This window comes from Micromys minutus, assembly GCF_963924665.1.
Source record: "Micromys minutus genome assembly, chromosome: 27".
Classification (NCBI taxonomy): Eukaryota; Metazoa; Chordata; class Mammalia; order Rodentia; family Muridae; genus Micromys; species Micromys minutus.
Window position 1 is genome coordinate 36,666,114 of NC_137962.1, and position 27,650 is coordinate 36,693,763.

Sequence of the window (27,650 nt, forward strand, 5' to 3'; positions counted from 1 at the left end):
GGTTTATTTCTGTTGACTTGGCTGTCCTGCAAGTCACTTTGTAGACCAGGCTGGCCTTGAATTCGAATTCATAGAAATCCTACTGCCTCTGCATCCCAACTGTTGGGATGAAAGGTGTGTGCCACCACCTCCCAGCCCCAAAATTTTTCCTCCTCCTCATTCTTTTTTTGGGGGGGGGGTTGGGTGAGATAGGTTTTTCTGTATAGCCCTGACTGCTGTTCTAGACTCTCTTAGGTAGACCAGGTTGGCCTTGAACTCTCAGAAATTTGACTACCTCTGTGCCTCCCAAGCTCTGGGATTAAAACTGTGCCCTACCATGCCCGGGAAGAAAAATTTTCTTGGGCTGGAGAGATGGCTCAGTGGTGGTTCAAAGCACTGACTGCTCTTTCAGAGGTCCTGAGTTCAATTCCAGCAACCACTCGGTGGCTCATGACCATCTATAATGAGATCTGATGCCCTCTTCTGGTGTGTATGAAGACAGCTACTCATACATAAAATAAATAAATCTTAAAAAAAATTATTGTCATCCAGAAAGGCCTGGTGACCCTTTCTTGCCCACTCTCTTGGGTACTTGTCTGGAGTAAAGACTATTTGGGGTGTGTTATATTTGTCTTTTCAAAGGATCTCTCTGGCTGCTGTGCAGAAGACAATCAGGATGGAAGAGCCGACTTCTTGCCTAGCAACCAGACTTATTCAGGGACCTGGGGTTGGCTTGCTTCAGAACGAGGCCCCGCCCTTTTAACGCTCTACCCCGCCCCTCTCCTCTTACTAGCTAGAAAGTGAGGCGGCCCCGCCCACTTTCCGGCCCCGCCCCCACAGGAGCCTCGCGTAGCTCTGCGACCCGCAGGGGCGGGCAGATGCTTCTTATTGGTCAGCTCTCCGGAAGCTGAGTTGATTTGGTTTGGCGAGCGCTGCTGCGCTGGAACCTCGAAGCTGCTGGACGCGCGTGGATGGTGAGTGGCTTCCGCGCGTGGTGCAGGCAGGGCGGGACGGGACGGGGCGGGGGTAAGGGGGATCGGCGCTCTTTCAAGGCTGGCGGGAGGAGGAGGCCTCAGTTTCCTCCGGGAGAAGAGCGTGGCATCCGCAAGCGGGACCCCAGGCCCTCTCGCGCGGCTCGGCTGCAGTTTTGGCTTGTCAGAGGCTGAGGGGACGGAGGCGGCTCGGGGACCCCCACTACTTCACTGCTCGCAGGCCCTGGTGCTTGACAAGCTCACCGGTTTCCAGAGCTCCAGCGCAGGATGTTCGTGCTGGTGGAGATGGTGGACACCGTGCGTATACCCCCGTGGCAGTTTGAACGGAAACTCAACGACTCCATTGCTGAGGAGCTGAACAAGAAATTGGCCAACAAGGTACTGGGCCCCTCGGGCTGGCGGGAAGTGTCTGGGCTAGTCCTGCTGCTATTCTGGCTGTCGCCTGGTTCAACCTAGGCCTTGCCCATGTCAGGGTCTCCTTTTCTTCGCTTCCTTAGGAACCAGACTTAGATGTCAGCGTTTACCCAAGGGAGTAATAGTGCACACCTGTAATCCCAGCTTCTCGGGTTATTGAGGCTTGTGACAATCCTGAGTTCGAGGCCAGCATGGGTAATATAGTAAGCTACTGTTTCAAACAAATTAAAAAATTTCAAAGCTGCTGGTGGTAGCGCATACCTTCAATCCCATCATTCAGGAGGCAGACCTCTATGAGTTCGAGGCCAGGATGGTTACAGAGGGAGCTCTAGAACAGCCAGGGCTACTCAGAGAAACCCTGTCTCAACCAACAAATAACATCCGGTTGTTGACCTGTGCCTAAATCTGCTTGACATTTGTGGGGTCATGGTTCGATTCTCAGTATTGTCAGAAAACAAACAAAATGGAGAGAGCGTGTGCAAAATAGGTTGGCAAAACGGAAGCTGTAGAATGCCTGCTTCCTCATTCAGTTACTGTGCATTCTTAGCCAACTCACCCTCTCTGGGCCTCAGTTTGTGTTACCTGTCAGAGGATGTCGAATGTGTCTCTGGAATTGGACTGAGCTGTCCGGCACGTAGGCAGCTTTACCAGCTGAGCCAGCTTGTCAGCCCCTTTCTTGTATTTTTGGTTAATGTATTTCCCTTTCTGTGAACTCGGGGGGCCTTCTCTGACGTACTCCTTTCAGTATTCCCAATACTTAGCCAGAGTGTGGCAGGGGAGACAGAGGCTCTGCCCATGTAGCACAGTAGGAAAAAGCGTTGACTTGAGAGGGTCTCACTGTAATGCCATGAAGGACACAGAGGAGCACCACCTGGAATGAAAGATTGGTTACTTCGGAGGAAGCAACACTTAATGGTGAGGAGAAGCCTAGTAGAGACTGATTTGATGGCTGGAGCAGGTTGGGTGTATAGAGCTGTGGAGCCAGCACAATTAGCATGTGCAAAGGTCCTGAGGCAGGAGGGGCTGTGGCATCTGAAAAGGCATGGAGAATACTGGCGTAGCTGGAACAGAGAGGCTGGTCTAGGAAATGTAGATAGAAGCCAGACCACAGCCTTATAGTTCAAGTTGTTCATTATAGGTCAGTAGGAAGTAATCTTTTGATAGCCAGAAAGAAAAAGCAAGTTTGGCTTTATGTAGGAGACAGGTAGGTCCTTTACAGGAGACTGAGGCCCGAGGCTTGTCAGATGGAGGAAAGAAGTCATTGACTTTTCCTTTTCTTTTTTGAGACAGGGTCTCATCCTGGCTGGCCTGGAACTTGCTATAGACTAGGCTGGCCTTCCAGTCACAGAGAACTATCTGCCACCCAGGTGCTAGGGTTAAAGGCGTGTTACAGTTTTAGTCGCTGTTCTAGTGCTGTGAAGAAAAACATGACCAAGGCAGGAAGAGAAAGCATTTTATTGGAGGCTTGCTTACGGTTTCAGAGAGGTAGTCCTTCAGCATCATGGTGGAAGCAGGTTGGCACCTGTGGTGTTGGAGTAGTAATGAGTTACACCCTCATCTGCCAAGGGAGTAACTCTAGCGTGGTGTGGGCATTTGAAACCTTGAGGCCCACCTCCACTGACATAAGGCCATGCATCCTAATCCTTCTGATCTTTCAAATTGTGCTCCTCCCTGATGATGTAAGCATTCAAAATGTGGAGGCCATACCTGTTCAGCCACAACATACAGGTCTTCTTTTTTTCTTTTTAAATTACATGGATTCATTTTGAGTGTGGGTGTATATACAATGTGGAAGGGTGAAGGGTCCCGGGATCCAACGTCGGTTGTTAGGGTTGGCAGCAGGTACCTTGACTGCTGAGCCATTTTGCCAATGCCATCTCCCCTCTTATTTTTGAGATAGCATCTTATGGGATTCGAACTCACTTTTACATTCACTGTGTGACCAAGATGGCCTTGTACTTTTGATACCCCTGCGTCCCCCCTCTCAACTGATTACAGGCATGATCACCATGCCTGGTTGAGGCCAGTTCACTAGATTCCGAGAGAGAAGCCCCCACAGAAGATCACTGCAGGGAGCTCTGCCCCAGCTCTGAAGTGCTCTATGTGTCTCTAGTCCCTGAGCAGCTCTTGTGGGGGCTGTGACTAGGGATAATATTTGTGGTAGATGTGCAGACACTGAGCCAAGCCATTGAGAACACCAGAGTGTGTGACTTGGAGTATGTGGAAGAGCTGTGGCCACATATCCCTTTGTGAGCCCCATCTGTGTGTCCGAGGCCATCGGTGGACTGATAGAGTTCTCACACTTCCTGGCTCTGATCTGGGGCACAGACTTTGGGACACAGAAGTGTAAACTTAAGCAGGGATAGTAAACTTCTGTCATTGTGGTCTGACCCAGCCACCAGCGCACTTCTTGTCCATCCTACCCACGTAACGCGCCAGCTGCTGTCTCAGGTTTGAATGTGGAAAGCTCAGGCTGAGAGGCACAGTAGTGCCCTCCCTGGTCCCACAGTGAGGCAGAGCTGGCATTGGAGGCTGGCTTGTCACTCAGGCCCTGCTCATTTAGAGTTCTGCATCCTGAGGTCCCTGCCACCGTTACCTCCTGCAGAGTCTCAACTTGTGTCCATTAGTGAAAGGGACGCACAGAGCTTGCTTGTGATCGGGAGGGATTTTGGAGGGGTCACTGTGTGTGCACATGTGTGCACAGGTTGTATACAACGTGGGACTCTGCATCTGTCTGTTTGATATCACCAAGCTGGAGGATGCCTATGTATTCCCAGGGGATGGAGCGTCACACACCAAAGGTGAGTGCCTTCTCTTTCTAGGGTGCCATATTTCTTGGGGCTCATTTTTTCTGTAGCAAAAAAAAAAAAAAAAAAAAAAAAAATTAAGCTGCTGTGCTTCTTGAGGTGGTGGGCGGCCTGGACCCCAATCCTAATTCTTCTAGGAGTTGACTTCAGTGGCTGGGTACTCATGTCCTTCCTGGGCCTTAGTTACTTTACCTGTAAGACGTCAGTGTGCATGGGGTATTCCCAAAGCCACTGCAGTTTTGAGATTTCGATTGTGGTTCGGTCTGTGTGCCCCTGATATCTGCCCCGCCCCATGCTGTTCATTGTTTCATGGTCAGATGCCCGGGACAAGGGCTCTAAGCCGTGGCTGTTACTGGGTGGGAGGAGCAGTGGAAGAACAGGCCAGCTGGGCCCAGAGACCTAAAGGGGCAGTAGGACACAACAAGTGGCTCAGGGATGAATAATGTACTTACTACAAAATCTAGAGAGCTGACTACAGCCCCATATCATGGTACATGCGTGTGCGGGGGCCTGTACAATGCACGTGTGGCCTCTGAGCAGGGATGGTGCTACATACCTGTAATCCCAATTCCACTTGGGAGGTGGAGAGAGGAGGACCAGGAGTTCCAGGCCAGCCTGGGCTCTCCAACAGTGATTGTAGAATCTTTACTTCAGGGCTTCCGGGAATGAAGGTAGTGGAGCTCACAATGGGCCTTGGCACTGAGTGGGGAAATTGCTGGTTTCTGTTGGTTCTGTGGTTTATTTGGGTGGTGCTCTTCTGGGAAGTTGGCCAGGGCTGGAATGGTCTGGCTTACTGGTTTTAAAGGTCTGAAGTTCTGTGCCTAAGTATGTCTTCAGCCTATCTGGATGCCATTGACCAAAAGATGTCACATGGCTAAGACTAGGAGATTGAGAAACAGACTCTGTCTGTCCCTTGTTGAGGAAAACTGCAGTAAAACTAAGAGGTATGTGCATCCGGGGTGAAAGGGTGCTGGGCAGGACCTGGAGGAGTGGTAGGTGGAGCTGGTGCCCAGGGCTCCTCTATAGCTTTGTCTCCTGGTACTGGGCAGCCTGTTAATGGAGCAGAGGCACAGTGACAGACACACAAGCCACAGTGGACCTTGTCCTTTGTGATCTGTGTGGGTGAGTGGTGTGGCACCCTGAGACTAATCAGTTGACATGGATGCTGAGCTCTGCAGAGAGTCCCAGGAAACAGTCTGTCTTTGTGTGGATCAGGCATTCTCATGAGTAGAAAAGGGAGCCTGGAGTGTAAAGCTATGAGGAGCTCTCTGCTCAGAGAGGAGTGCCAGGCTGAGCTGGACTCTGAACAAGGGCCAGGCTTCTGTTCTCGGAGGATGCTGCTGAGCTGAGCGGAGAGCCTGTTCAAGACTCCAGGAAGACCAGAAACAAGTCAGCGTTAAGGAAATACTGCCGTTACATTGGTGGTATTTGTCATTTGGTCTCTAGGATTGGATTTGTCTGTCCTGAATGTCCTGCTCACCCTGCATTTCTTGTTTCATTGTGGGACTTCACACAGATTTATGTTTGAGTTCTGGCTCTGACCCCTGGGATGGGGGCCTCGGCAGCTAAGTATATCGCACACAGTGTGGGATTATCACTAAGTGCTCTGGAGTCCTTGGAGGGCCATGGCGCACTACAGGGGCATCAGAAATTTGGGGCCAGACTTGGTGGCAAGCCTCCTTAGTACTGAGCATTTTTGCTGGCCCTCTTCTGCATTCTGGCTTGAAGAACCCGACTAGTGCCTCATGTTAGTGGAATCGGGAATTTGTCCTTTTCCTAGAAACTCAGCACATCCCAGGGGTTAGGGAGCACACATCCTGGGGTCTAGTTTCTTTATGTCTGTTAAAAGCAATAAAATGTGGCAGCCCCAGTCCTAGGGATGGAAACCCAGAGCTTCCTGCCGCTTAGGTGTTCTGCTGTGCCACATCTCTAGCCTTTTATTAAGCATGAAACAAGCCTAGCAGAAGCTTTGAGCTGAATGTTTTCTGGAGGGCAGGGTTTTCCATCCTGTGGATAAGTGACCCATGGCTGTTCCTGGCTTCTGGAGAGTTTGCAGAAGCCTTGGTCATCTTCACACAAGGTAATAGTGCAGCTGGACAGAGCCGGGCATGGTAGGCCCCGATGTCCTAAGATGGGTTCTGCAGGCTAGGCCACTGAAGGAGCGCTGGTAGTAAGTCTCTCTGAGGAAGGTACGTTCAGCCTGGTGACCTTGTCTGAGGAAAGATGTTGAGCAGCGATTCTCAACTTGTGGTCATAGCTTCTTTGTGGGTTGAATGTCAGATACTTAGGATTTATAACAGTAGCAAAGTTACAGTTATGAAGTAGCAATGATGATTGTGGGGGTCAGGTGCACCAGGAATCATATTAAAGGGCCACAGCATTAGGAAGGCTGAGAACTGCCTTAGAGTCTATCCATGGCTGAATGGGCAGAACTGTGTGGTTGGGACAGGGCACACAGCTTCTGAGCTGACTCCTCTTCCTCTCTGTGGTAGAACATGGTGTCTGACACAGGAGGCTCATATAGGCAGTCTGATGGCAGAGAACATCTTCCTGGGTGAGAGGGCCAGTGAGATGTGGCCTCTGCTGAGGCCAGGAATCATTTTGGTGTTGGTATAGTTTTAACCAGCCTTTTCCTTGGGTCCAGGACAAGGCCTGAGAACCTATGAAGCCAGCCATGTGTCACCTCACCACAAGCAGGCAGCCTTGGCATTTTTAGTATCCTATCCCAGGTCAGCTCCGTGAGGAGGGCAAGCTTGCTCAGGCATCAGGAGACGGGACTGTCTTTCAAGCCTGGCCAGTTTCTTCTACCCTTTCAGAATGTGAAGGATAGCCTGAAGGTTTGGAATTGACTTTGAAGTCACTAATGGCCCAGAATCCAGGCTCAGGTATGGCTGAGATGGATTTGGAAGCCAGCTCAGTTCCAGGTTTGCAGCTGAGGATGGTTCCTTATAGGGACCAGGTTGTGACCTTGAATAAGTGAAGGAGGGTTGGTTCTCTGGCATAGTGGACAGACAGGCCTAGGCCTGCAAGAGGACTCAGCACAAAGCTGGGTAAGTGTGATGGTTTGAGGTGGACATTGGAGAACATGAGCCGCTCCAGGCTCTGTGGCCTTCTTTGCAGGCCTGGTGTTACTACCACACTGTGGCCTTCTTTTCTAGTTCATTTCCGCTACGTGGTGTTCCACCCTTTCCTGGATGAGATTCTCATTGGGAAGATCAAAGGCTGCAGCCCGGAGGGTGTGCACGGTAAGGTGCCCTGACTTGTGGGGTAAGACTGGAACACAGTGGGGTGGGCAGTGCATGCTGACCATGTGGTCCAGAATCCAGAGAAGCTGTCCAGCTGCAGTGCCCAACAAGGGGTGCCTCATCCCTTTGTGTTCTCAAGGAAGGATGAGGGCTTCAACCCTCCTGTAAGGCCACAGCTTAGGAGCTGAGAATGAGTGCTGAGCTGGTGGAGGTGACAGGCTGTGTGTGTGTGTGTGTGTGTGTGTTGGGAATGCTGAGAACTGTACTTGGAGCTCTGCCCAGGGCTGCTCTGCCCATGTGGGTAGTATAGATAGATATACAAGGAGGTCTTTGAGGAAGGGGGGTAGATTGCCCTTGGAGACACCTGGACCGCACTGGGAAAGGGACTTGTCATCTCTGCTGGGTTGTCCCTTTGAAGCCCCCGTCTCATGTCATTTCTTCATTTCTTCCAGTCTCTTTAGGGTTCTTTGATGACATTCTGATCCCCCCTGAGTCACTGCAGCAGCCTGCCAAGTTGTATCCTCTCAAATATGATTTGGGGCAAGTGGGCAGCCCTACTACTGTGGTGACCCTGGTGACTCTGATCTGCCACTGCTGGCGGCGCTGGTGTGAAACCCCAGGCACCTCTGCTTCCTTCTGACTGTGGCATCTACATGCCTGGGTGATATAATAGGGCTGTGCATACCCTTGGGGCTTACCACCCCTAGTCGCTTCACTCAGGCTGTCTCTGCAGGAGACATTTCAGATGTCCCTCCGCAGCTTCACCCTGGCAGGTTGCCTGTTTCCTAGGATATGGGACGGATTTTCAGAGTTGGCCTGGAGTGCAGGGCCGCTCTTCTTCACCCCAGCTCTGGGGCTGTTTGTTTTAATGGGACTGTCACTGGTCCCAGGAGGAGCTCAGTGCACTCACAGCTCCAGGCAGATATGGAGAATGAGTGTGCCACTAGAGGGCAGTATGGCTCTGTAGGCTTTGGGGGAGTAGAGCTGGTGCTCAGCCTCTCCTCTCACCCAGGCCTGTGCAGGCAGAAGCAGGGGCTACATGAGATGGTGGAATTGTCAGCAAATCTAGTCTGACTTTATTGTTCCTCCTCCTCCTTAGACAGGTGGCAGTCAAACCTGCCTCTCATCTTGAGACCTGGGCAAACCTATGGTCGGACTGCCTGACTAGTTTATGAGGATTAAATGAGAAATGCAGGGCACCTAGATTCATTCTAGAGGTGAATCTGGTACAAACTGGCTCTTCTCCAAGGGGCAGAAGCAGCTTTTACTGTATTTTCTAATGCAAATAGTCTCAACCTAGGGCTGGTTTTAACTTGGGCAAGTACTTCAGAGGACCCTTAGCCTCATGCACTCCCATGGCATGATTGTGGCCTTGACCCTGGACTCCAGTGATGAAACGGAACAAGTGTGGGTGTGGGAGTATGAGACAGAGGAAGGAGCTCATGACCTGTACATGGACACTGGGGAGGAGATCCGCTTCAGGGTGGTGGATGAGAGCTTTGTGGACACATCCCCCACAGGACCCAGCTCTGCCGAGGCTGCCTCTTCAAGTGAAGAGCTGCCAAAGAAGGAAGCACCATACACGCTTGTGGTAAGCTGACAGGAGACTGATTTCTTGAAGCTTCATTCCTAGAACCCCCTCAGCAGGTCAGGTCTCTTGTGATTGTCATCCGTCAATCACACTAGCCTACTTTTGAGGGCTGGGGCCATGAGGTGACAAGGTTGCTGTAGATGATGGGCAGGCAAGGCGAGAGTTTGGATATCATGATCATCTTTAAGGAAGGGACGAAAATCAATAAGAGTCTAGAGAGACCAAAGCTGACTGGAGCATGGTTTCAGAAAAGTGTTTCTTGGGCTCCTTTTGGGGTTACCTGATTCCACTTGAGGCTTTGGAGCCTCTATCCTAAAAACCTGGCGAGTTAGGGCAGAAGTGGTTACATGGCTTCCAGTCTCTCCACAGCCACCCAACTGTTGTGAACCCCACCTGACCTTCTTTTGCCTGTGCTGGGCCTGCTAGGGTGGGGTGCCGAATAGGGTGGGGTACGAGTCCCCCCGTACTTGTCTTTTCTGTCTTTGGCAGGGATCTATCAGTGAGCCAGGACTGGGCCTTCTCTCCTGGTGGACCAGCAACTAGGCCTGGAGGTCAGTGATTGCGCAGCCTGAAGACCCTGTGCAGACTTGTGAAAGTAGAGAGCAGTTGGCACTCTGAGTGGGACCAGGAGCAGAGTGACAGGTGCTTGCTCTCTCCTTCCCCAGCACTTTCTCTCATCTGGAGCTACCCTGAATCACTTCCAGAGAGTCGTGGATCCAGGCTGGCTTTTCACTTGCTGTTTCTGATCATCTAGCTTCTACCTCTTGTGTGCTGGATTACAGGTCTGCAACACCACATTAGCTTATGTGGAAGGTAGGGATGGCTCCCAGGGCCTGTGCACACCAGGCAAGCATTCTACCAACTGAGCTGCTTCCCCAGCACAAGGACTTTTTTTTCCTTCAGGGCTGAGGATGGAACCCAGGGCCCTCTCTTTCATGCTAGGCAGGTGTTGTCCTCCTGAGCTAGGCCCAGTCTATCCTATGAACTTTTGGCCTCCAGTGACAGCAGAAACATGTAATAAAACTGGTGGCAGCAGCAGGAACCTCCCTATTTCAATAGCTGACATGATCTGAATTGCCAATTTGGGACAGCATGTCCTGCCTCACCCCAAGGTCCATTTAGAGGTGACCTTTCCCAAGTCCACAGATGGTAGGTCTTTATGAGACCAGACTGTTGAGCTTAGTGACTCTGTAATAAAGGTAGGGGTCACTCTGTTCAGGTATTTTGGGTCAGTGCTGATGAAGCTAAAACACTAAGCAGCAGCCTTACTTCCACAGCATCTGCAAGACGGAGCCTCCAAAATAAGCCAAAGCCCCTCCCTGTCTAGGAAGTGGGGATGAAGTCCTACCTCACAGGAACCCTGGGGGCTGCTGCTGCCTCTCAACTGCAACCATGAGTGGCCCTGTGGGGATAGAGTTGCCCCAGTCCACAGATCAGATGACTGTCTAGTCCTGCTGTCCCTTTCTCACCGGCACTTGTGTGGTAAATACTGTTCTGTGACAAACCCCCGTGGCTGGCCTGGACCTTTCCATGTGAGATTTAGCTGATGCAGCCTAATGGGGAGAGCCTATCTTGTCACATGTCTGCTGCAGAGGCTAGAGGGGCAGATGGCATGCAGGCTGGGACTTGGGGTTAGCAGTCTAGGTTGGACTTGAACTTAGATTCAGCTGCCTCTGCCAGGATTAAAAGTGTGTGTTGAGCCTACTCTCAGGGTAAAGACCAGGTCTAGTGCTGCAGCCCCAGGGGAACAGAGGAAGCAGCAGCTCTTGGTCCCTGAAGCTCTTGGGGATAAAACAGTTATGTCATCACTCCTGACTTTGCTACAGTGGCCAGGGTCCAAATGTGATCAAGGTTTGATGAAACCTTGGCTTGAAAAAAACCCTCCATTAGCCCAAGCTGGTAATAGCAGACACCAACCACTCTCAGAACATTCAATAGATGGATTTTTTTTTTCTTATAAGAACAAGTTTCTCTAAACTCCTTCAGCCACCAGTGAAATGATCAGGCAGAATAAAAACTTCTGTAGAGGGAGTGCTGTCATCAAAAAATAAATACAGTTGCATGGGTTGCTCAAAGGCAAACTGAACAGGAAGGTGGAGCCGGGCATTAAGTGCCCTCCATGGTGGTTCACTCGGTGGGCTGAGGATGGGGAGGGCAGGAAGCAGGTCTGGTCACCATCTGAGAGCAGGTGGCCATGATGGACAGACCAGATTAGGCTCTGATGATGCACGTGGACCTGCACTTTTGATACCCAGCAGGGTCCAGAGTGGGACAGGACAGTCAGCCTGGCTCCTCATTGCTGCAGCTCCTTCATCCTGTTCAGGGCACTGCCTGCACGGAACCACTCGATCTGCGTCTCGTTGAAAGTGTGGTTCAGGAGGATGGTCTCCTGGGTCCCGTTGGGGTGCTTGATGATGCAGTTCAGAGGCTGCAATAGAAAAATGGGTGTGGGTTGGGGAGTGGACAGTGCTCCTAGGAACACAATTTTCACTGGGGGGGGGCTCTTAAGACCCAGAATTGTATTAGGGAAGCTGCTGGGTACTAAGTACCAGGCCAGGGCTAATGTTGGGCTTGGCTCTTTCACCTGGAACATGCATCCACAAGAGCTGTAAGTATGTAGGACAGGAAACAGGGTGACTGCCCAACCCCACCCACCCAAGAGATTCCAGGTTTGTCTCCCCTCCCCCCTAGCCTCCTGACCTTGCCAGGGGCAAAGTCCTTCAAGCCTTGAATAGTCAGCTTGTCCACTGGATGAATCTTGTTGTAGTCAGAGGGATCAGCAAAGGTGAGGGGCAGCAAGCCTTGCTTCTTTAGATTGGTTTCTGTTAAGACAAACATGGAGTTACAGTGTGGTTCCTCAGTAGTCCCAGGAGCACTCTTCACAGTCAAGGGATATGAGACAGACCCCACCCACAACCTCACTGCCGGGTAATCGAGCTGTGGCTATCGCGCCCAAGTTTGCTGGGTGCCAGTGACCCAAACAGGTCTGCATTTAGTACGGATGTACCTGCTGCATGCCGTAGATTCTGACAAGCTAAAAGCCAAGACCAGTGTTGATGGGAAGCTTTGCATATGGAATATGGCTGACTCCCAAGTCAGCCAGTGGCAGAGTAGGCGACCTCGAGCCTTGAGTGAAGGATCAATGGGAATGACTGGCTCACCATGGATCCTGGCGAAGCTCTTGGTGATGATGGCCCGGCCCCCCAGGTGGCGAGGCTCCAGTGCTGCATGTTCCCGGCTTGAGCCTTCACCGTAGTTCTCATCTCCAATCACCACCCACCTGATGCCATGTTTCTGTCAGGCAACAGGGACAAGGTGAGGCAGTGGAGGGAGCTGCTGGGGCGCACATGAGAAACTAGAGGAAACTGCTATCTCAGGTGTTACTTTATGAGTCAGTTGGAAATAGAAGCTCAGAAGAGCCACAGGAGGCCTCACACAGACCAAGTATTGAGAGACTAATCCCAGGCTGGAAATCCACCGGCTTCTGCCTCGCAGCTACGGGTGTGGCATTAAAAGTGTGTGTCAACACTGCCAATACTGTTTCCACCATACAATGCTGGCCTACCTTGTAGTATCGAGCAGTGTCAGGTACAGGGCCAAACTCCTGGGTGACAGCATTACGCACAGAATTGGCTTTGCCATTTTCAATGTTGATGGCACCAATGAGCAGGTTATTAGAGATGTTATCCAGATGTCCACGGAACTTGAGCCAGGGGCCGGCAGCAGAAATGTGGTCTGTGGTGCACTTCCCTTTGACCTTGGGTGGGTGAGCCGAGAGGACAGGCCAGGTTGAGGCAGGGAGGGAAGATTAGGGATGTCCAGCCTTGGACCTGTAATCTATGCAGTCCTGGTGTTGCTGTGCCACCTGGTTTAGGCAGTGCTATCACCCACCCCTCAAAAGCCCCAGCTATGCTGTCTCCATGACAGGATACTCTATGGAAGGCAGCTGTTTGCTTATTCAGCTAAGCTGCCAAGGGTGACTCCAAGCCAGACACAGAAGCTAGGAGTCATGTCTGGGGCCTGGCTCATATGAGCTAAAATACTGGCTATAACAGGCATGCCTGAACACGGCTTAGTAAGCCCATAAATTATTGTCTGACATGAGTCTGAGGCCCTTGACCACACTAGAAAGGCCGAGCTCCCAAACAGTCCCTACCTGGTAATGGCCCAATAATAGGAGTGCTGTCTGTTGTCAATCCAGAGCTGGGCTGAGCCACACGTGATATACTCAAACCAGCCTTCCTCCCTTCCTGTTCCCTAGGGTTCCCCAGCCACACCCAATGCTTGGGGATGGGATGCCTATGCCAACCTTGATGAGGATTTGCAGGTCCTCTAGGTCTTTGCCATCCCACTTGTCAAAAGGTTCCAGGAGCTGCAGGCGCTGGCTGGTAGGGCTCACATCCACCCGCTGGCCACTGCTGTCCTTAGGGGGGTGCTGGTATGTGTCCTGTCCTGGATCAAAGTCCTACAGAAGTAGTGGAGACATACCGAATCCTTAGTCCCCACGTGGATGTTTGGAAGACTGTAAGCTTCTCTGTGCCCCAAACCTCATTCTTTCTCGGTAACAGTGTCAGCCCGCCTCACATAAGCCCAGGCAGCTAGGCCAAGGCAGGTCTGTGGTTGGCTAGCCATAAGAAATCTCAGTATCTGCTCACCGATCGGGGAAGTTCATCTGCATCTGGAGCCTCCAACTTGAACTTTTTGCCATCCTTGCCTGTCAAGAAGTCAGTTTCTGGGTTGAACTTAAGGGTTCCCGCAATGGCCAGGGCTGTGACAATCTGAAATGGAGGAGGCCAGTTTGCTGGTTAGTACCAACCACCTATGCCCATCTACCAAGGCACCTCTTTCTTTTATAAAATTTTTACTACTGTTCTGTGTGAATGTGCATGAGATACATTTGTGTACACATACATACCAAAGTACATGTTGGGTCAGAAAACAACAGTGTAATTAATTTTCTCTTCCTACCTCTATATGGGGGTTCTAGGTGTTGACTCAGCTCTTTAAGTATAGTAAACACTTTTTGTCTAAGTTATCTTGCTGACTTTCCAAAGTCTCAAAATGAGATTGGAGCTCTGCTGTTTAGCTAGGTTGGCTGGCTAACACGCTCTAAGGTTTTTTGTTGAGAAGTCAAACTCAGATCCTCATATATGTGCAGCAAGTACTTTACCAAATTAACCATCTCCCTCTCGCCAAACCCCGCATCTGAGGCCAGAGCTGCAGGACCACCTCTGGGACCATGAGCCACTAGGCCTGCAAAGTACTCACGATCCCAAGGGTTTCTAAGATGGCTGTCAGGGCCTGAACTCATTGTCTGCCCTAGGCTAGGCCACACTACTGTGGCACTTTCCTATTTCTTGCAGGTATCTGGGACAGATAAGAGGAGAACCACCACACAAATACTTCAGTGCACAAAATATTCTTGCTTGCTAGCAAAGGAAGTGTAGAGAACCACTTCCCCATCGAGCAGTCTAGACTGGCCCCGTGCTAGTGAAGGTCAAGGTAGAACACCATTCAGTGCCTAAGATGTGTCAGTTGAGTCAATGCCCATAGTAATTAATAGCAAACTAGAGCTGCAGACATGCCTGTGGTCTCAGTCACTCACAAAGGAGGGGACAAGAACTCCAAATGAGTACTTCTTGACTCTTCTCACATGACCCTGGAAGATAAGTGACCAGGCTCATGTAGTTAGGAGAGCAAGGCAGTAAGATTCCAAAGTCCGTACTCACATCTACTAACTGCTAAATACCTCAAGAGTGAGGGAGACCAGCAGGAACCACCAAGTCAGTGTGATGTTTGATGACTGGCAAGGAAGGCCTCTATCTCCTGGCTTCCCCTCAGATAAATCAGGAATGCCCGCTGATAGGTAGGGACTGATAGAGGCTAATTTGTTCCTTTGTAGTCTCTAGGACTTTCTGTAGGCCAGCCATAAGCAGCCTTCTCCCACACTTTCCTCTGACCCACCAGGAACAGGACCCCCAAAGCAGTCAGACTAATACCTGGCCCAGTAATCTCACCTCTGGGGATGTGACAAAGGCATGGGTCTCAGGATTTGCATCATTACGGCCTGTGAAGTTTCGGTTGTAGGAGGTGACGATTGTATTCTTCTCCCCCTTCTTGATGTCTTTCCTGCCAGGACACAGCGGACAGGATTAGAGATACCCTAGCCTTGTCACATGGGCTGTTTGGAGGCTAGTTTGTCTGGTTCCTTATGGTACATGGCTAGCTCATGACAAGAAGAGAATGGCAAGGCCCTGAAAATGTCTCCAAGGGTCTCAAGCATACTGCACAGGGTACAACCTCAAGCTCACCAGGTCTCATCTGAGAGTATTTAGAAGAAAGGCACAGGCCAGACTGAGGCCAGAATCTTCTCACTGAGGCAGCTGCCTGCTCTCAAAAGGTTCTATCAGAGCCACCAGCTTCCCCTCTAGGATACAGCCTTCTTGGCTGCTTCCTGCCAGCCAGGGCTCTGTAGGGCTCTTCTGAGTGTACAGGCTAGAGTCTTCTCTCCACTATTTACTTTTACACCAAGGAGCTAGAGGCTACTCTCAGGACGCACTACTTACCTGTCCCACTGGCCGATGCAAGGGCCACAGGCATTGGCCAAAACAATTCCACCCACATCCCTTAGGATCTGTGCCTACAGAGGACAAAGAGAGCAGAAAACTGTCAGAGCCAGGGATGGCAAAGGGTAAGGCAGAAGCCTGGAGGATGAAAGGCTGTGCCTGCATTGCCTTAGCTCAACAGGCAGCTTGTTCCATCCTGAAGCACGCATCAGCAGGCATGGTGGGAAGCCAGGGGCAGGAGAATACTCACATAGCCATCCCTCTCAATAGTGGCACGGATCTGCTCAGAGCCTGGGGTGATGGTGAACTGGGATTTGCACTTGAGTCCGTGGGCCAGTGCCTGCTTGGCCACAGCTGCTGACCGTCCCATGTCCTCATAGCTTGAGTTGGTGCAGCTGCCAATCAAACCTGGAATATGGTAGGGTCAAAAATCAGGAGATAGTAACCAGAAGATTCCATCTGACCTGGGACAAAGAGATTACCAACTGATCTGGCACAGAGATTATTTCTAATAGACATGTTAGAAGCTACCTAAATATCAATAAAGGCTACACTTAAGTTAGTCATTCATAGTTACTTACCATGACATTCAACATAGGTCATACTGTATCCATTTTCATACAAATTATATTCAAATGTATAAGTACACATAAAACCCCAAAAGGCTTTACCTTTTTTTGAGACAGGGTTTGACTTAGCATAGGCTGACCTTGAATACCCGATCTTCCTGCCTCACCCATTTGAATGCTACGATTACAAGCATGTACCCTACTTTAAGGCTGATTCTAACACATCCACAATGATTACTGCTTAATGCAAGCTTATAGACTCTCTGTTTTCTGCGTGTGTGTGTGTGTGTGTGTGTGTGTATTTTAGAGATACAAAGATCTTTAAAAACAGTCACAGCTGGCCAAGCTTTTAGTCACAGAACTCGGAAGACAGAGGCATGAGGACCTCTGTGAGTTTAAGTGCAGCCTGATGTATTCATACAGTTCTAGGACAGCCAGGGCTATATAAGGAGACCCTGTCTCAACAACAACGAAAAGCAAAACCTTGTTAGTAGAAGGCTGGAGAGATGGCTCAGTGGTTAAGAGCACTGACTGCTCTTCCAGAGGTCCTGAGTTCAATTCCCAGCAACCACACACGGTGGCTCACAACCATCTGTAATGGGATCTGGTTTCCTTCTCTGGTGTTCATGAAAACAGTACTTTTATATAGACACTACAGAAAGCTCTTCTCACTCTTACAAAGGCAAACTTGACTATCACTCCTGATTAGGTGGGAAACCAGACTTGCTTTTTGAAGTTTCCCTTCTTAATTAAGAACATGTATTATTAGCAGGAGGCACATGTATATTTATACTGAAATGATTTCCTTTTGTTTATCCAGAACCTGAGTGTAGCGGACTGTGCTCGGTTCTACCTGGTGACTCTAAGCGTCCCTCTTCTCAACAGTGACATCGTTGAGTCAGTGACAGTGTGACAGTGTGAGTCTTCTGATGGACAGTGAGCTGCTTCTCCTCTTTGCTTTGTGTTTGGCGGCAGCTATGAAGTAGCAGAGCCCGGGTTCATATCAGGCCCCCTGACTGCTCTGGACACTCAGGCTGAGCTACAGAAGCAGTGTGCCAGTGTCTGCATGTGTGACATGTGCAGACAGCAGCATGACAAAGGTACATTTACATAGAGATGTGCATGTTCATGTAAACAGTGACAAAGTAACATTCTCAAAGACTATTTCTGGCTATAAGTCAGAGGTATTTTAAAACTCTTTTTGTGAAGTACTTCACATAAACATGTATTCTTTCTACCCCAAGCACAAGTAATATCTGAGTAATCCGAGACCTCCTGCAGAGTGCCTGCCCCAAGAAGTGCCATGAAGGTGACTGTCCCCAGATACCTATTAACCCAATAAAGTGGAAGGCACTTACCTACTCTGATGTCCAGAGGCCAGCCTTCCTTCTCTGCCACAGTGCCCACGTCTGCCACTGGGTGAGCCAAGTCAGGGGTAAAGGGTCCATTGATATGTGGCTTTAGCTGAAAAGACAGGGTCAAGGAGCAGAGAGACAGGAAGAGTGGGAATGGACTTTCTTCACAGATTTCCCCATTTGCATGGAAGGAACTGGCGTCTATCCTTAGGGCTCAAACTTTGTCATGGGCGACAAGTGGGGAACAGGTTGGGGTCTCACAGCACTTCTAGCCCCCCAGCCTTATCAGACTGTGTCATCTCCACGCGGTACACACAGGAACTGAAGGTTAGAGTGCTGGGCCTCCTTCAGGTCACAAGAAGGAGATGACAGAGGTGCAGAAACAATCTGAGCCATCTGCCTCACAAGTCCATCATCTCTCAAACTACATTTGCTTTTGAAGGTGCTGGGCCTGATAGTGAGGACTTGAGAGGCTGAGGCAGGAAAAGTCCACCCGGGTTAGTTAGGGAGAACATGAGTAACTTAGTGAGACCTTCTTAAGAAGTGATAGCCGGGCAGTGGTGGCACACCTTTAATCCCAGCACTCTGGAGACAGAGGCTGGCCATCTCTGAGTTTGAGGCCAGCCTGGTCTATAGAGCAAGTTCCAAAATAGCCAGAGAAACTTTGTCTCAAAACAACAACAAAACCCAAATAATAATAAAAACAAACAACAACAAAGAGGGCTGGGGACACAGGTGTGCTCACCTGGAGTTCAACTGTGCTACCAAGGGCTGGGACAGACCAAAAATGTTCCTACTGGAACCTTCTGACAGGCAGACCATGCCATATGCTTTTTATGAGGAATGACTAACAAATATGTGCACAGCAGAGTGCCTAGCACACAACACCAACACACCAGACTTACTACATGAATTACCAGCCCATTTCCACCTTAGGTTCCACAGTTGGGGAAGTGAGGTTTACACATTGCACAGACCCGCAGAGCCAGGGCTGGCATTGAACAGCCTGGCTTCTGTTGCTCTAAAGCCCTTGCTTAGCTTTCTGAACACCTGTTCTGCAGGCATCAGGATGCCAACTCATTGCAGCTTATCCTGAGAACTCAAAACAAAGTGAGCCCCCAGGGCAAGATCTTGGCCTCCACTAAAGTTGGGGAGCGGCAAATGGACACTCATGTCAGACTTGCTTTCCCTATGGCTGAATATCATGTATTCCTGTCTCCCATTCCTGCCTGATTTAGGCCCCAGGAACCAAAGTGCCTTGCTGGGTGTGTTGGTAGGACCTGCCCCCCCCCAGTGTTAAAAAATAAAAGCCCCACCCTAAGCAGTCCCCCAAACCCTACTTCTTCCCTCACCTCATTGAGGTTAATTTCAATCACTTGGTCATACTGGCAGCCAGGGTCAGGCACTAAGTGATCCTTGAATTCTTCTGCTAGGTTGGCAATGTCTGGAATCCACAAGGGAAGAGAATGAAACAGAAACTGGTTTTAAGACTTTATTTGTACACCTGAGCCAGATACCTCCTGCCACTTACCAAACAGCAGGTTTCAGGCTGTAACTAAGTCAACAGAGGGACAAATCCAACAGTACAGAATGCTGCTCCTGCCCACCAGGGGCTCAGCCTCTTGAAGAGGCTGTCAGTGAGCCTCAAATGGGAAGACATAAAAGACACAGGATATGGAAAAAGTGCTGTGATTCCAAGCACGCTCTACCACACCATGTGTGAAAATCAGAAAAAAAAAATTCTCTTAATACAGTTTCTTTGTATAGCACTGGCTGCCCTGGAACTCACTCTGTAGCTCATATTGGCCTTGAACTCAGAGATCTACCTGCACTTGCCTCCCCAGGGCTGGGTTTAAAGGTGTGCGCCACCACACACTGGTAAGGAGCAGAATTTCTAAGAAGTCACTGGATAAAAAGAGATAAGTCCAGTTAGGACTCAGGAAGCTCTCAGCTTCTCAGGGTCTCTAACCTGCAGTACCTACCCATTTGCCTGCCTTACCAGGTTCTAGCCCTTTATTTCCTTGTTTGAGCTTCAAAGAAACCTACAAGAAGCTTGAAAGTTGCTGGGGGAAGCTGGGCAGTTCCCTCAATCAGAGAGCAGTTATACAGAAGACACCCATGTCATTTCCAGAGCTTCCTGTAGGGGGCACTGGGGACTAGGCAAGAAAAGACCAGCCTGTGAAACTTACATGGATAACCTGTAGCAGAGATAATTTGGATGCCAGACCCTTTCACAAGCTGAAGACATAACTAGAAACAGTCACACACACCTGCAGGGACCTCTGGGCCTCTGCATGACAGCCAACCGAGGGATACCATGCCTACAGGACAGTACAGCTATTACAGCATAGCTGGGTGCTCACCCTGCCCCTATGAGCTCACCTGCTCGGCCTGTTTTGCTCAGGTACTTTTTCATCCTGTGGTTGTATGGGAACACTGATGTAGTGGCCCCGATTTCTGCACCCATATTGCAGATTGTTGCCATGCCTGCGGAGAAACAACGAGTCCAAAGCATGAGGCTACTAGGCAGCTAGGTGTGGAACCCTGAACCTGCTGGGTGGGAACATGGCTCTTTATACAAATGAGCTGCATCACTTCCTTCCTGACCTAGAAGGCCACCTAGTAGCAACAGGTACCCATCTCTCAAATCCCACGGCCAATGAAGCGATCTCAGCCTTCACAAGCAGAATTCTACTCAAAGTCTAGCTTTCCTACTCAGCAGAGCACACAGCCCTTGTGTACTGAACATGGACGTGGCCAGTCACTGCTTAGAGTAGTTCAAGATCGTTATAAAGAAATAAATGGTGGCACCTGATTTAGGTCTCGGTCTGTCTACCTGGAATCCTGCCCCTTTCAGTCACATCAGGCAGGGTACTACAAAAATAACTTTTGGAGTTTGAACAATAAGAATGAAATAAATTGGGTACAGAGCATAAGCTTAAGTCCTAGCTACTTGGGAAGCACAGATATGAAGGCTGCTTGAACTCAGAAGGTTTTTGTTTTTTTTTGAGACAGGGTTTCTCCGTGTAGCCCTGGCTGTCCTTGAACTCAGATCTGCCTGCCTCTGCCCCCCAATGCTGGGCTGTTACAGTAGTTTCAGTTGTTCCATTAGATCAGCAGGTAGTCTCTAGCCTGACCTCCACCTCTGCATAACTATTCTCAGCCCACACAGTTTGGACAGCCTCTACGGAAGACCACTTTAACTACTGCTTCAGGTCCATGAGCTGTGGTCCAGAGGTAGAGGCACTGAGGGACTGCCATCCTCACCAGTGCAGGAGATGGAGTCGACACCGGGTCCATGGTATTCCACAATAGCACCTGTGCCGCCTTTCACCGTGAGGATGCCTGCCACTTTCAGGATCACATCTTTGGGTGAGGTCCAACCAGAGAGGGAGCCTGTCAGCTTCACACCAATCACCTGAAACAGTAGGTTAGATAAGTACAGGCATTACACCCACACACCATGTTCCAGGGAGGAATCATGTAAGGAGCTTATATTCCCTTGTATTCTTCTTCAGCCCCACTCCTCACAAAGAGAATCTAGTCTGGCTCATCAATCCCAGACCCACAGTTCCTTATGTATTCCCACCAGTCTCCCTTCTAGCTAGGCTAGAGCAAGTTTTTCCCTTTCTCTCACCTTGGGACACTTGAGCTCCCAGGGGATCCCAGCCATGACATCCACAGCATCAGCACCCCCTACTCCAATGCAGATGCCTCCTAGGCCACCACCATTGGGAGTGTGGGAGTCAGTGCCAATCAGAAGAACTCCAGGGTATGCATAGTTTTCTAGAATGATCTGAAAAATAACCAAAGATCTTAAGCTTAGAAATCTTCAGGACAGAATTGAAGTTGGACCCCAAAAAGAAGGTACAGAACTACCCCCACTAACACCAGACACCCAGCCATGCCCAAGTACTCTTCAAGTACGGGTTAGGGACAGCCTCATTTAGGCTATACCTACATGTCCAGGTGGCCAGACTCATGAATAGCTTTAATAGTTCCTACTGTGTGACTTGGGCCCGTAACTGCCTCCCCATACCTCAGTCTCCTCATCTACAGTGAAAAAGTACTCAGGTCATCTTAACCTCAGGATGGGTAAAAATGGGACAAACTGACGTGTAAGAATGTGTCCTGTGATGGGCCTGGAAAAAGATCCTGACAGATGCTCAGCCCTATGGTATGAACAGTCCAGGGTAGGTGGTCTGCCTCTCAGGCTTCTCACAGGGAAGACAGTTGTGCCAGGAACTAGCTTCAGTCCCCACAGGAATTTAAATAAGTCCCGAGATGCCAGCAGCTCTCCAGTGTCTGAGAAGTACACAGCCTGCCTCCCAGGCTGTCATACCCTGGAGACATCACTCAGCCTGTTTGGCAGGGCTGCTCTATCAAAAGCCCCTCCTAGCTGTGAAGGCCAGGGCATGAGTGATCTCTAGAACATGGGTAAGAAAGCAGGGCTGTACCCACATCAGTTCTGCCCATGGCTCAGGTCCCTCCAAGGTGCCAGATTCATGGGAGAGTCCTTCTGAGCTAATGTCCAGCCCACTCTGTGCCTGGGTTTTTGCCCCCATCCCCGCCCACTAGTTTTTGAGAGGCCTTGGGCAAGACACTTAACCTCTTGAGGCTTCAGCTTCGTCTTCTACACTAACAGCTGCCATCTCGCTAGACCACCGTGATGACTGAATGACGGCATGTCATCCAGCTGGGAGAGGCAATATTTTATTATTTTGCAAGATGATCCTTCACCTGGGGGGTTCTGCTCATATGCCTGGTGAAATTAGCCCACTCCTGGACACTAGGAAGAACAAGGGTGAGGAGAGATGTGAGAGGCTCTACAAACTATTAGCACTGAATGTGGACAGGGTCCCTAGGTTATCACAGAAACCCACGTAGCCACAGGAAGTGAGACATCTACCCATGGACTCAGCATGGCATGAAGGGCCTTCATCCCTTGGAGATGAAGAAGGCTGGAGGGCTGACACTTTCCTCAAACTGTGGCATCTAGATGGATAGAGCCGGCCAGTACCACTATCCATTTCCTCCCTTTTGTCTCGGTCAGATGCAAAGATGTGAGAGCAGCAATCCTTACAGACCAGAGGGTAAGAAGTAACTCATGAAGGTGAGTTGCATGGAGTTCATGGTGGTGAGCATGGTGTAGACACACATGTAGCTACCGTCCAGGAGGAGAGGTTAATGTCAACCTAAGGACTACATTGTCCTTTTCCGCCCAATGTAAATTGTCTAGTGTTGGTAGTGACTAGCATCACAACGAGCCAGCTATGATAATGACCTCACCAACCTATGAGTGTTGCTAGGTAAATGGGTTAAGGGTTGAGAAGTATATTTTGTCTGTTATGAGACAGGCTCTTGAATTTGGGAACCATCTCCTTCAGCTCCTAAGTGCTGAAATTACAGGCATGCACCATCACGCCCAGTAGAAAAATGTATTTTCTACACTATTCTACTAACATAACATCACATTAGAAATTCAACCATCTACATACACAACACATACAAACACTGAGGCCCAATCCTGTAGTCACCTGGCCCTATCCTTAGCGACACAATCCCTGTGCCTATGTAGCTCATGACATAGTGGAAAAGAACTGAGCATATGCTGGGAAATTCAAAGTGGCCCATAACAGTTCACCTGGAGCCTGAGTACAGGGTGTGTAAAGACCAGGAGATTAAACAGGTAGATTAGAAAGTGAAGCTGCAGAGGAGCAGGGTCTGCCAGCTCAACAGGGGAAGGGATGGAGCTCCATCTGAATGAAAGCTGCTGACAGCCTGACATCGAGGGACAGAAAAGTAAAGCCACATGACACACATGGTGTGATGGTCTGAATAATAATGGAACCCCTAGGCTCATATGCTTGAATGCTAGTCACCAGCAAGTGGCACTATTTAAAAAGATTAAAAGGATCAGGAGGGGGTTGGAGAGATGGCTCAGTGGTTAAGACCACTGACTGCTCTTCCATAGGTCCTCAGTTCGATTCCCAGCAACCACACACGGTGGCTCACAACCATCTGTAATGGGATCTGATGTCCTCTTCTGGTGCATCTGAAAACAGCTACAGTGCACTTATATATAATAAATAAATCTTAAAGGGAGGTGGTGATCAGGAAGTGTGGCCTTGTTAGAGGAAGTGTGTCAATGGGGTGGGTGGCCTTTGAGATTTGAAAAACCCACACCATGCCCAAAGTCTTGATCTCTGTCTAGGGATCAGAATGTAGATCTCAGTCACTGCTCCAGTGTCTGCTGTTATGCTACCTGCCATGATGGAAATGGACTAAACCTCTGAAGCTGTAAGCCAGCCCCATTCAAATGCTTTCTCTTGTAACAGTTATCTTGGTCATGGTGTCTCTTCACAACAATAGTATAGAAACTAAAATACATGGTTCCTGAAGATGTTTATAAGAATCATGCTGAGTGCTTCATAGACAGCAAAGAGCAGGTATGATCAGCCACCACTCACAGCCCCACACTTTGGTTTAAGATCTGCCAAAGAGGCCTAGGCCTGTGACCTAAAATGGAATGGGGGATACCTGGATTGGGGTGCCCTCCATACCAAAAGGCTAACCAAGGGTAGGTCCATATGCCTTTATGCCCCATTGCAGAGACACACTCTGTCCTTACAGACTGTGTGACATGTAACCCTGGCATATCTGTCCTAAAGGGCAAAGTAGTAATTCATTCTTGGCTCTGGTGTCAGAGATGGGCATAGCCAAGGGCCTAAGCACAGTCAGCCTGACTCAGCTCCTCTATAAGGAAGCAGGCATCAAGGCCTAGGATGGATATAGGGGAAGAGTCACTTTCGAAATGCAGAACAGATCCCATACATAGAGAATGGATGGCTAATAGGCATGTACCAGTTTAGTCCAACAGCTCCCTTTAATGGAAGGAAAGCAATACCTCCCTCAAACACACACATGCAACAATTTTTTGTTTTTGTTTTGTTTGTTTGTTTGTTTGTTTTTGAGTCAAGGCCTTGTATGTAGTCTACTCTGGCCTTGAACTCTACCAGCCTCTGCCCCCTCCAACATTGGGATGAAAGTTGTGTGCTACCCTGTCTGGCTGACTTTTATTTTTTTTGAGAAAGAATTTCACATTGTAGGTCAGGATCTTTAGAACTCAGCATTGTAGCCCAGGATGCCCTCAAGCTCACAAACCTCTTGCTACAGCCTCCTGAATGCTGGGATTATAGGTGTGCCTACTATATATAGCTTTATGGACCAAATTATCTTCTGAATTAAACACCAGTTTGGTGCTCGACTTTCAGTACTTCTTCCTGCAGAGTTCCACTGGTAAAGGGACTAAGCAGTGCTCTGGGCAGGGATGGGATGGGATGTGCTCCCTGTTGATACAGGTGGCAGAGCAGAACATCCTGGTGGAGCAGGGCACTCCCTCAGGCCCACATCCCTAGTGCACAGTTACCCAGGAGGCTCTCACTGGGTGAGGATATTACTCTCTGCCTCACTTTCCTCATTTCCAAAGTATGTTATAATAAAACCTCTTCAGAAGATCATGGTAAGTACTAGTTATATCCTGATAACTTTTATATTTATCATGGAAAATAGCTCAATTGGCATAGTGCTTGCTGTGCATTCAATACCCCAGCATCACAAAAAATTGTAATTATTTTTTATTTAAAAAATACTTCTAGATTTACTTATGTATATGACATTTTGCTTCTATGTTTGTCTGCACACCTCATGAATACCTCCTGCCTGCGGAAGTCAGAATAGGGCTTTGCATCCCCTGGATCAGCTCCCTACACAACTGGACTTAACACTTATGAGAAAACAATACACACAAAAAAAACATGTTAATGTATGTAGCTCAGGAGTACATCTAGGATTCCCCAACACCATATAAAGGATACAGGTGTGAATCAACATATCTAACTTCTGTCCCTTCCACCAAACATGTTCTCAAGCATTTATACCCTTGTAAACGGCAGTTGTATACCTCTGACCCCAGTACCCAGGGTGACAAAGCCACCAGAATTCTTACCCAGCTCTCCCAAGCCTCAAGTCACCAGCACGCATGGAACATTCTGTCCCATTACCAGAGTGCAACCTGGGCTTGGGCCCCTTATAAAGGTAAGCTAAGTTGTGCATCACCTGGTGAATGATTCCAGATCCAGGCCTCCAGAAGCCCACGCCATACTTGGCACCTGCAGTTGCCAGGAAATTGTATACTTCCTGGTTTATGTCCTATTAAAACAAATCAACAAGCAGAGCATTAGTTTGATCTGGGATGACCTCATACTCTGGATTCCCTCCCCCAATGACATGCTGGTACCATGAAGACAAGTCTTCTCTTGCAGGCCTTCTAAAAATAACCCCAGTAGGCTTGGCCACTGGCCTGTGGTTCCAGCTGGTGGCCAAGGGAGAGAGATAGGGGAGTAGACTGCTCCAGTTCCATGACACCTAGCTAGGGTGGTAATTTGGTAACAAATCTCTGCTTTGGTGTGTGCCTCAGTTTCCTTGTAGAAGTAATAGGTCAGGATAATTGCCAATGGCTTCTCTGGCACTCAGCTCTCTAGAGAGGACCAATGACAAAGGGATATTCCATGTCTACAAAGGTACATAGGGTGACTGGGACTATCAAAGGAAAATAAGGAAACCAAGAGTTCATCTTAGTTTTGTTTCTCCACTGAGTGGTGGGTACCTGTCTAAACTCTCAGCTAACACTTACTGATCGCAAATAATATTGTGGTAAACAGCCCCACAACCCACTTAGGACGTGGGGACAAGACTGCTGTCAAACTGACTTTAGAGATGGAAAACCAGAGGCTCCAATGAGGCTTGTTCAACTACATAACTGGAGAATCCTGACAGAATCCAAAACTGTTACCTCTAAAAAGGGTGTAAGATTCTACCTATGAGCTCCTGTGAGCGTAGAGTAGGTGCGCAGTTACTGGGTAAGGTGTTTTATAGGCCCTACCTGGCTGGGCCACTGATCTGAAAAGGCTGGGATCAATATTCCCATCCAGCCTGGCATTTGTAGGCCAACTTTCTATAATGAAGCAAGACCATGGACACGTGAGGCTGACTAGTGACAAGAGGGACAGCGCCACGGCAGACTCTAGTGTTGTTGAAAAGGAGGGTCTACTCTTGATAAAAAAAAAAAAAAAACCTGAAATCAATTTCATTTCAACTCTGACCAGCTAGTTCATCCTTCTGAAAGTCCACTTGGTTCCCCAGCTGAAAGAATGACAGGCAAGTTGTGTAACCAGAGAGATCCCTTCCTTATTAATAATTAACACACTGGCCTTGTCTTTTACTAACCAGTTACTTGTAAAACTGGGACACAGGGCAGGAGGGTAGGTGCATTTGCGTGTTTGTGGGAGGGTGAGTGTTCCACAAGTGACACTGAAACAGCCTGGAACTTTCTGTGATTCTAGACAGATCACTACTTGTCCGTGGGCTAGTATTATCAATCCCCTTCTAAATCTTCATGTCTCTCTGAAATTCAGGTTGAAAGTAAGCCACGACAGTAGTAAGATTTCATTTCTAGTATTAGGAAGAATTAAAAGCAAGCCTTAAAAATGTTAAGCCCCAGGGCTGTGGAATGGCTCAGTGGTAGAGCACTTGCCTGTCATAGGTGAGGCTCTGGTCCATCCTCAGACCATCAGTGCCACAAGCAGCTCAGTAGCAGTGCCTCAGCATTCTGCAACCTGGGCTCTTTCTTCCTTCCCCCATCCCACACCCAACCACAAGCTCACCTTGGCCCTGCGCAGGTCTTTCTCACCCCCAAGCTGGGCCTCGATCAGATGATCGCAGTGGATGGTTGATGGCACAGCCACCTTGGGCAGTCCACTGCTAATGAACTGGAGCATAGCCATCTGGGCTGTTGCATCCTGCATGGCCACCCGGTCGGGCCGTAGACGCAGGTATGTCTTTCCCCGCTCAATCTCCTGGTTGGCTGGGTCATCCAGGTGTCCATACACAATCTTCTCTGAGAGAGTAAGAGGCCGGTTCAACCTGTGGACAGAAAGAAGGCAGAGGCTTTGTGACTCAGCCCGGCACAGCTTCTCTCTCTCGTGTGTGGCAGTGAGCAGGCACAGAATCATCTGTGTGAAGGATCCCAAGTTCCTCTTGGGCAGAAACAAATCAGTGCTGTTCTGCATGG

The 27,650-nt window shown here is 49.3% G+C and overlaps 2 protein-coding genes across 5 annotated transcripts in view; one reads left to right on the plus strand and one right to left on the minus strand.

Moving 5' to 3' along the window:
* Window positions 1–874: 874 nt before the first annotated feature.
* POLR3H (RNA polymerase III subunit H) lies at window positions 875–17,090 on the plus strand. 4 transcript variants are annotated; one of them, XR_013975569.1, is made up of 8 exons: window positions 875–953; window positions 1,225–1,349; window positions 4,090–4,186; window positions 7,351–7,437; window positions 7,890–7,953; window positions 8,827–9,028; window positions 9,518–9,810; window positions 10,306–10,818. XR_013975569.1 is itself a non-coding variant. In XM_080938994.1 (8 exons), exons 2-7 carry the CDS (start codon window positions 1,239–1,241, stop codon window positions 9,569–9,571), a joined length of 615 nt encoding a protein of 204 aa, XP_080795120.1. In that variant the 5' UTR covers window positions 875–953; window positions 1,225–1,238; the 3' UTR covers window positions 9,572–9,579; window positions 16,984–17,090. The 4 variants fall into 4 exon arrangements, 3 of the variants coding, with proteins under 3 accessions (XP_080795120.1, XP_080795119.1, XP_080795118.1); XM_080938994.1 differs by lacking the exon at window positions 10,306–10,818 and adding an exon at window positions 16,984–17,090 and having other exon boundaries at window positions 9,518–9,579; XM_080938993.1 differs by having other exon boundaries at window positions 9,518–9,579; window positions 9,694–10,818.
* Window positions 10,954–27,650, minus strand: part of ACO2 (aconitase 2) — a 37,301-nt gene continuing 20,604 nt past the window's right edge. Inside the window, exons 3-18 of the mRNA XM_080938991.1 lie at window positions 27,244–27,502; window positions 25,637–25,729; window positions 21,156–21,314; window positions 20,786–20,936; window positions 19,901–20,005; window positions 18,871–18,962; window positions 17,522–17,627; window positions 15,845–16,002; window positions 15,595–15,668; window positions 15,046–15,157; window positions 13,684–13,806; window positions 13,338–13,493; window positions 12,594–12,785; window positions 12,190–12,322; window positions 11,729–11,850; window positions 10,954–11,456 (exon numbers count right to left, since the gene is read on the minus strand). Of these exons, the coding sequence (XP_080795117.1) occupies window positions 11,322–11,456; window positions 11,729–11,850; window positions 12,190–12,322; window positions 12,594–12,785; window positions 13,338–13,493; window positions 13,684–13,806; window positions 15,046–15,157; window positions 15,595–15,668; window positions 15,845–16,002; window positions 17,522–17,627; window positions 18,871–18,962; window positions 19,901–20,005; window positions 20,786–20,936; window positions 21,156–21,314; window positions 25,637–25,729; window positions 27,244–27,502 (2,170 nt within the window). The 3' untranslated portion in view covers window positions 10,954–11,321. The remainder of the gene's footprint in view (window positions 11,457–11,728; window positions 11,851–12,189; window positions 12,323–12,593; window positions 12,786–13,337; window positions 13,494–13,683; window positions 13,807–15,045; window positions 15,158–15,594; window positions 15,669–15,844; window positions 16,003–17,521; window positions 17,628–18,870; window positions 18,963–19,900; window positions 20,006–20,785; window positions 20,937–21,155; window positions 21,315–25,636; window positions 25,730–27,243; window positions 27,503–27,650) is intronic.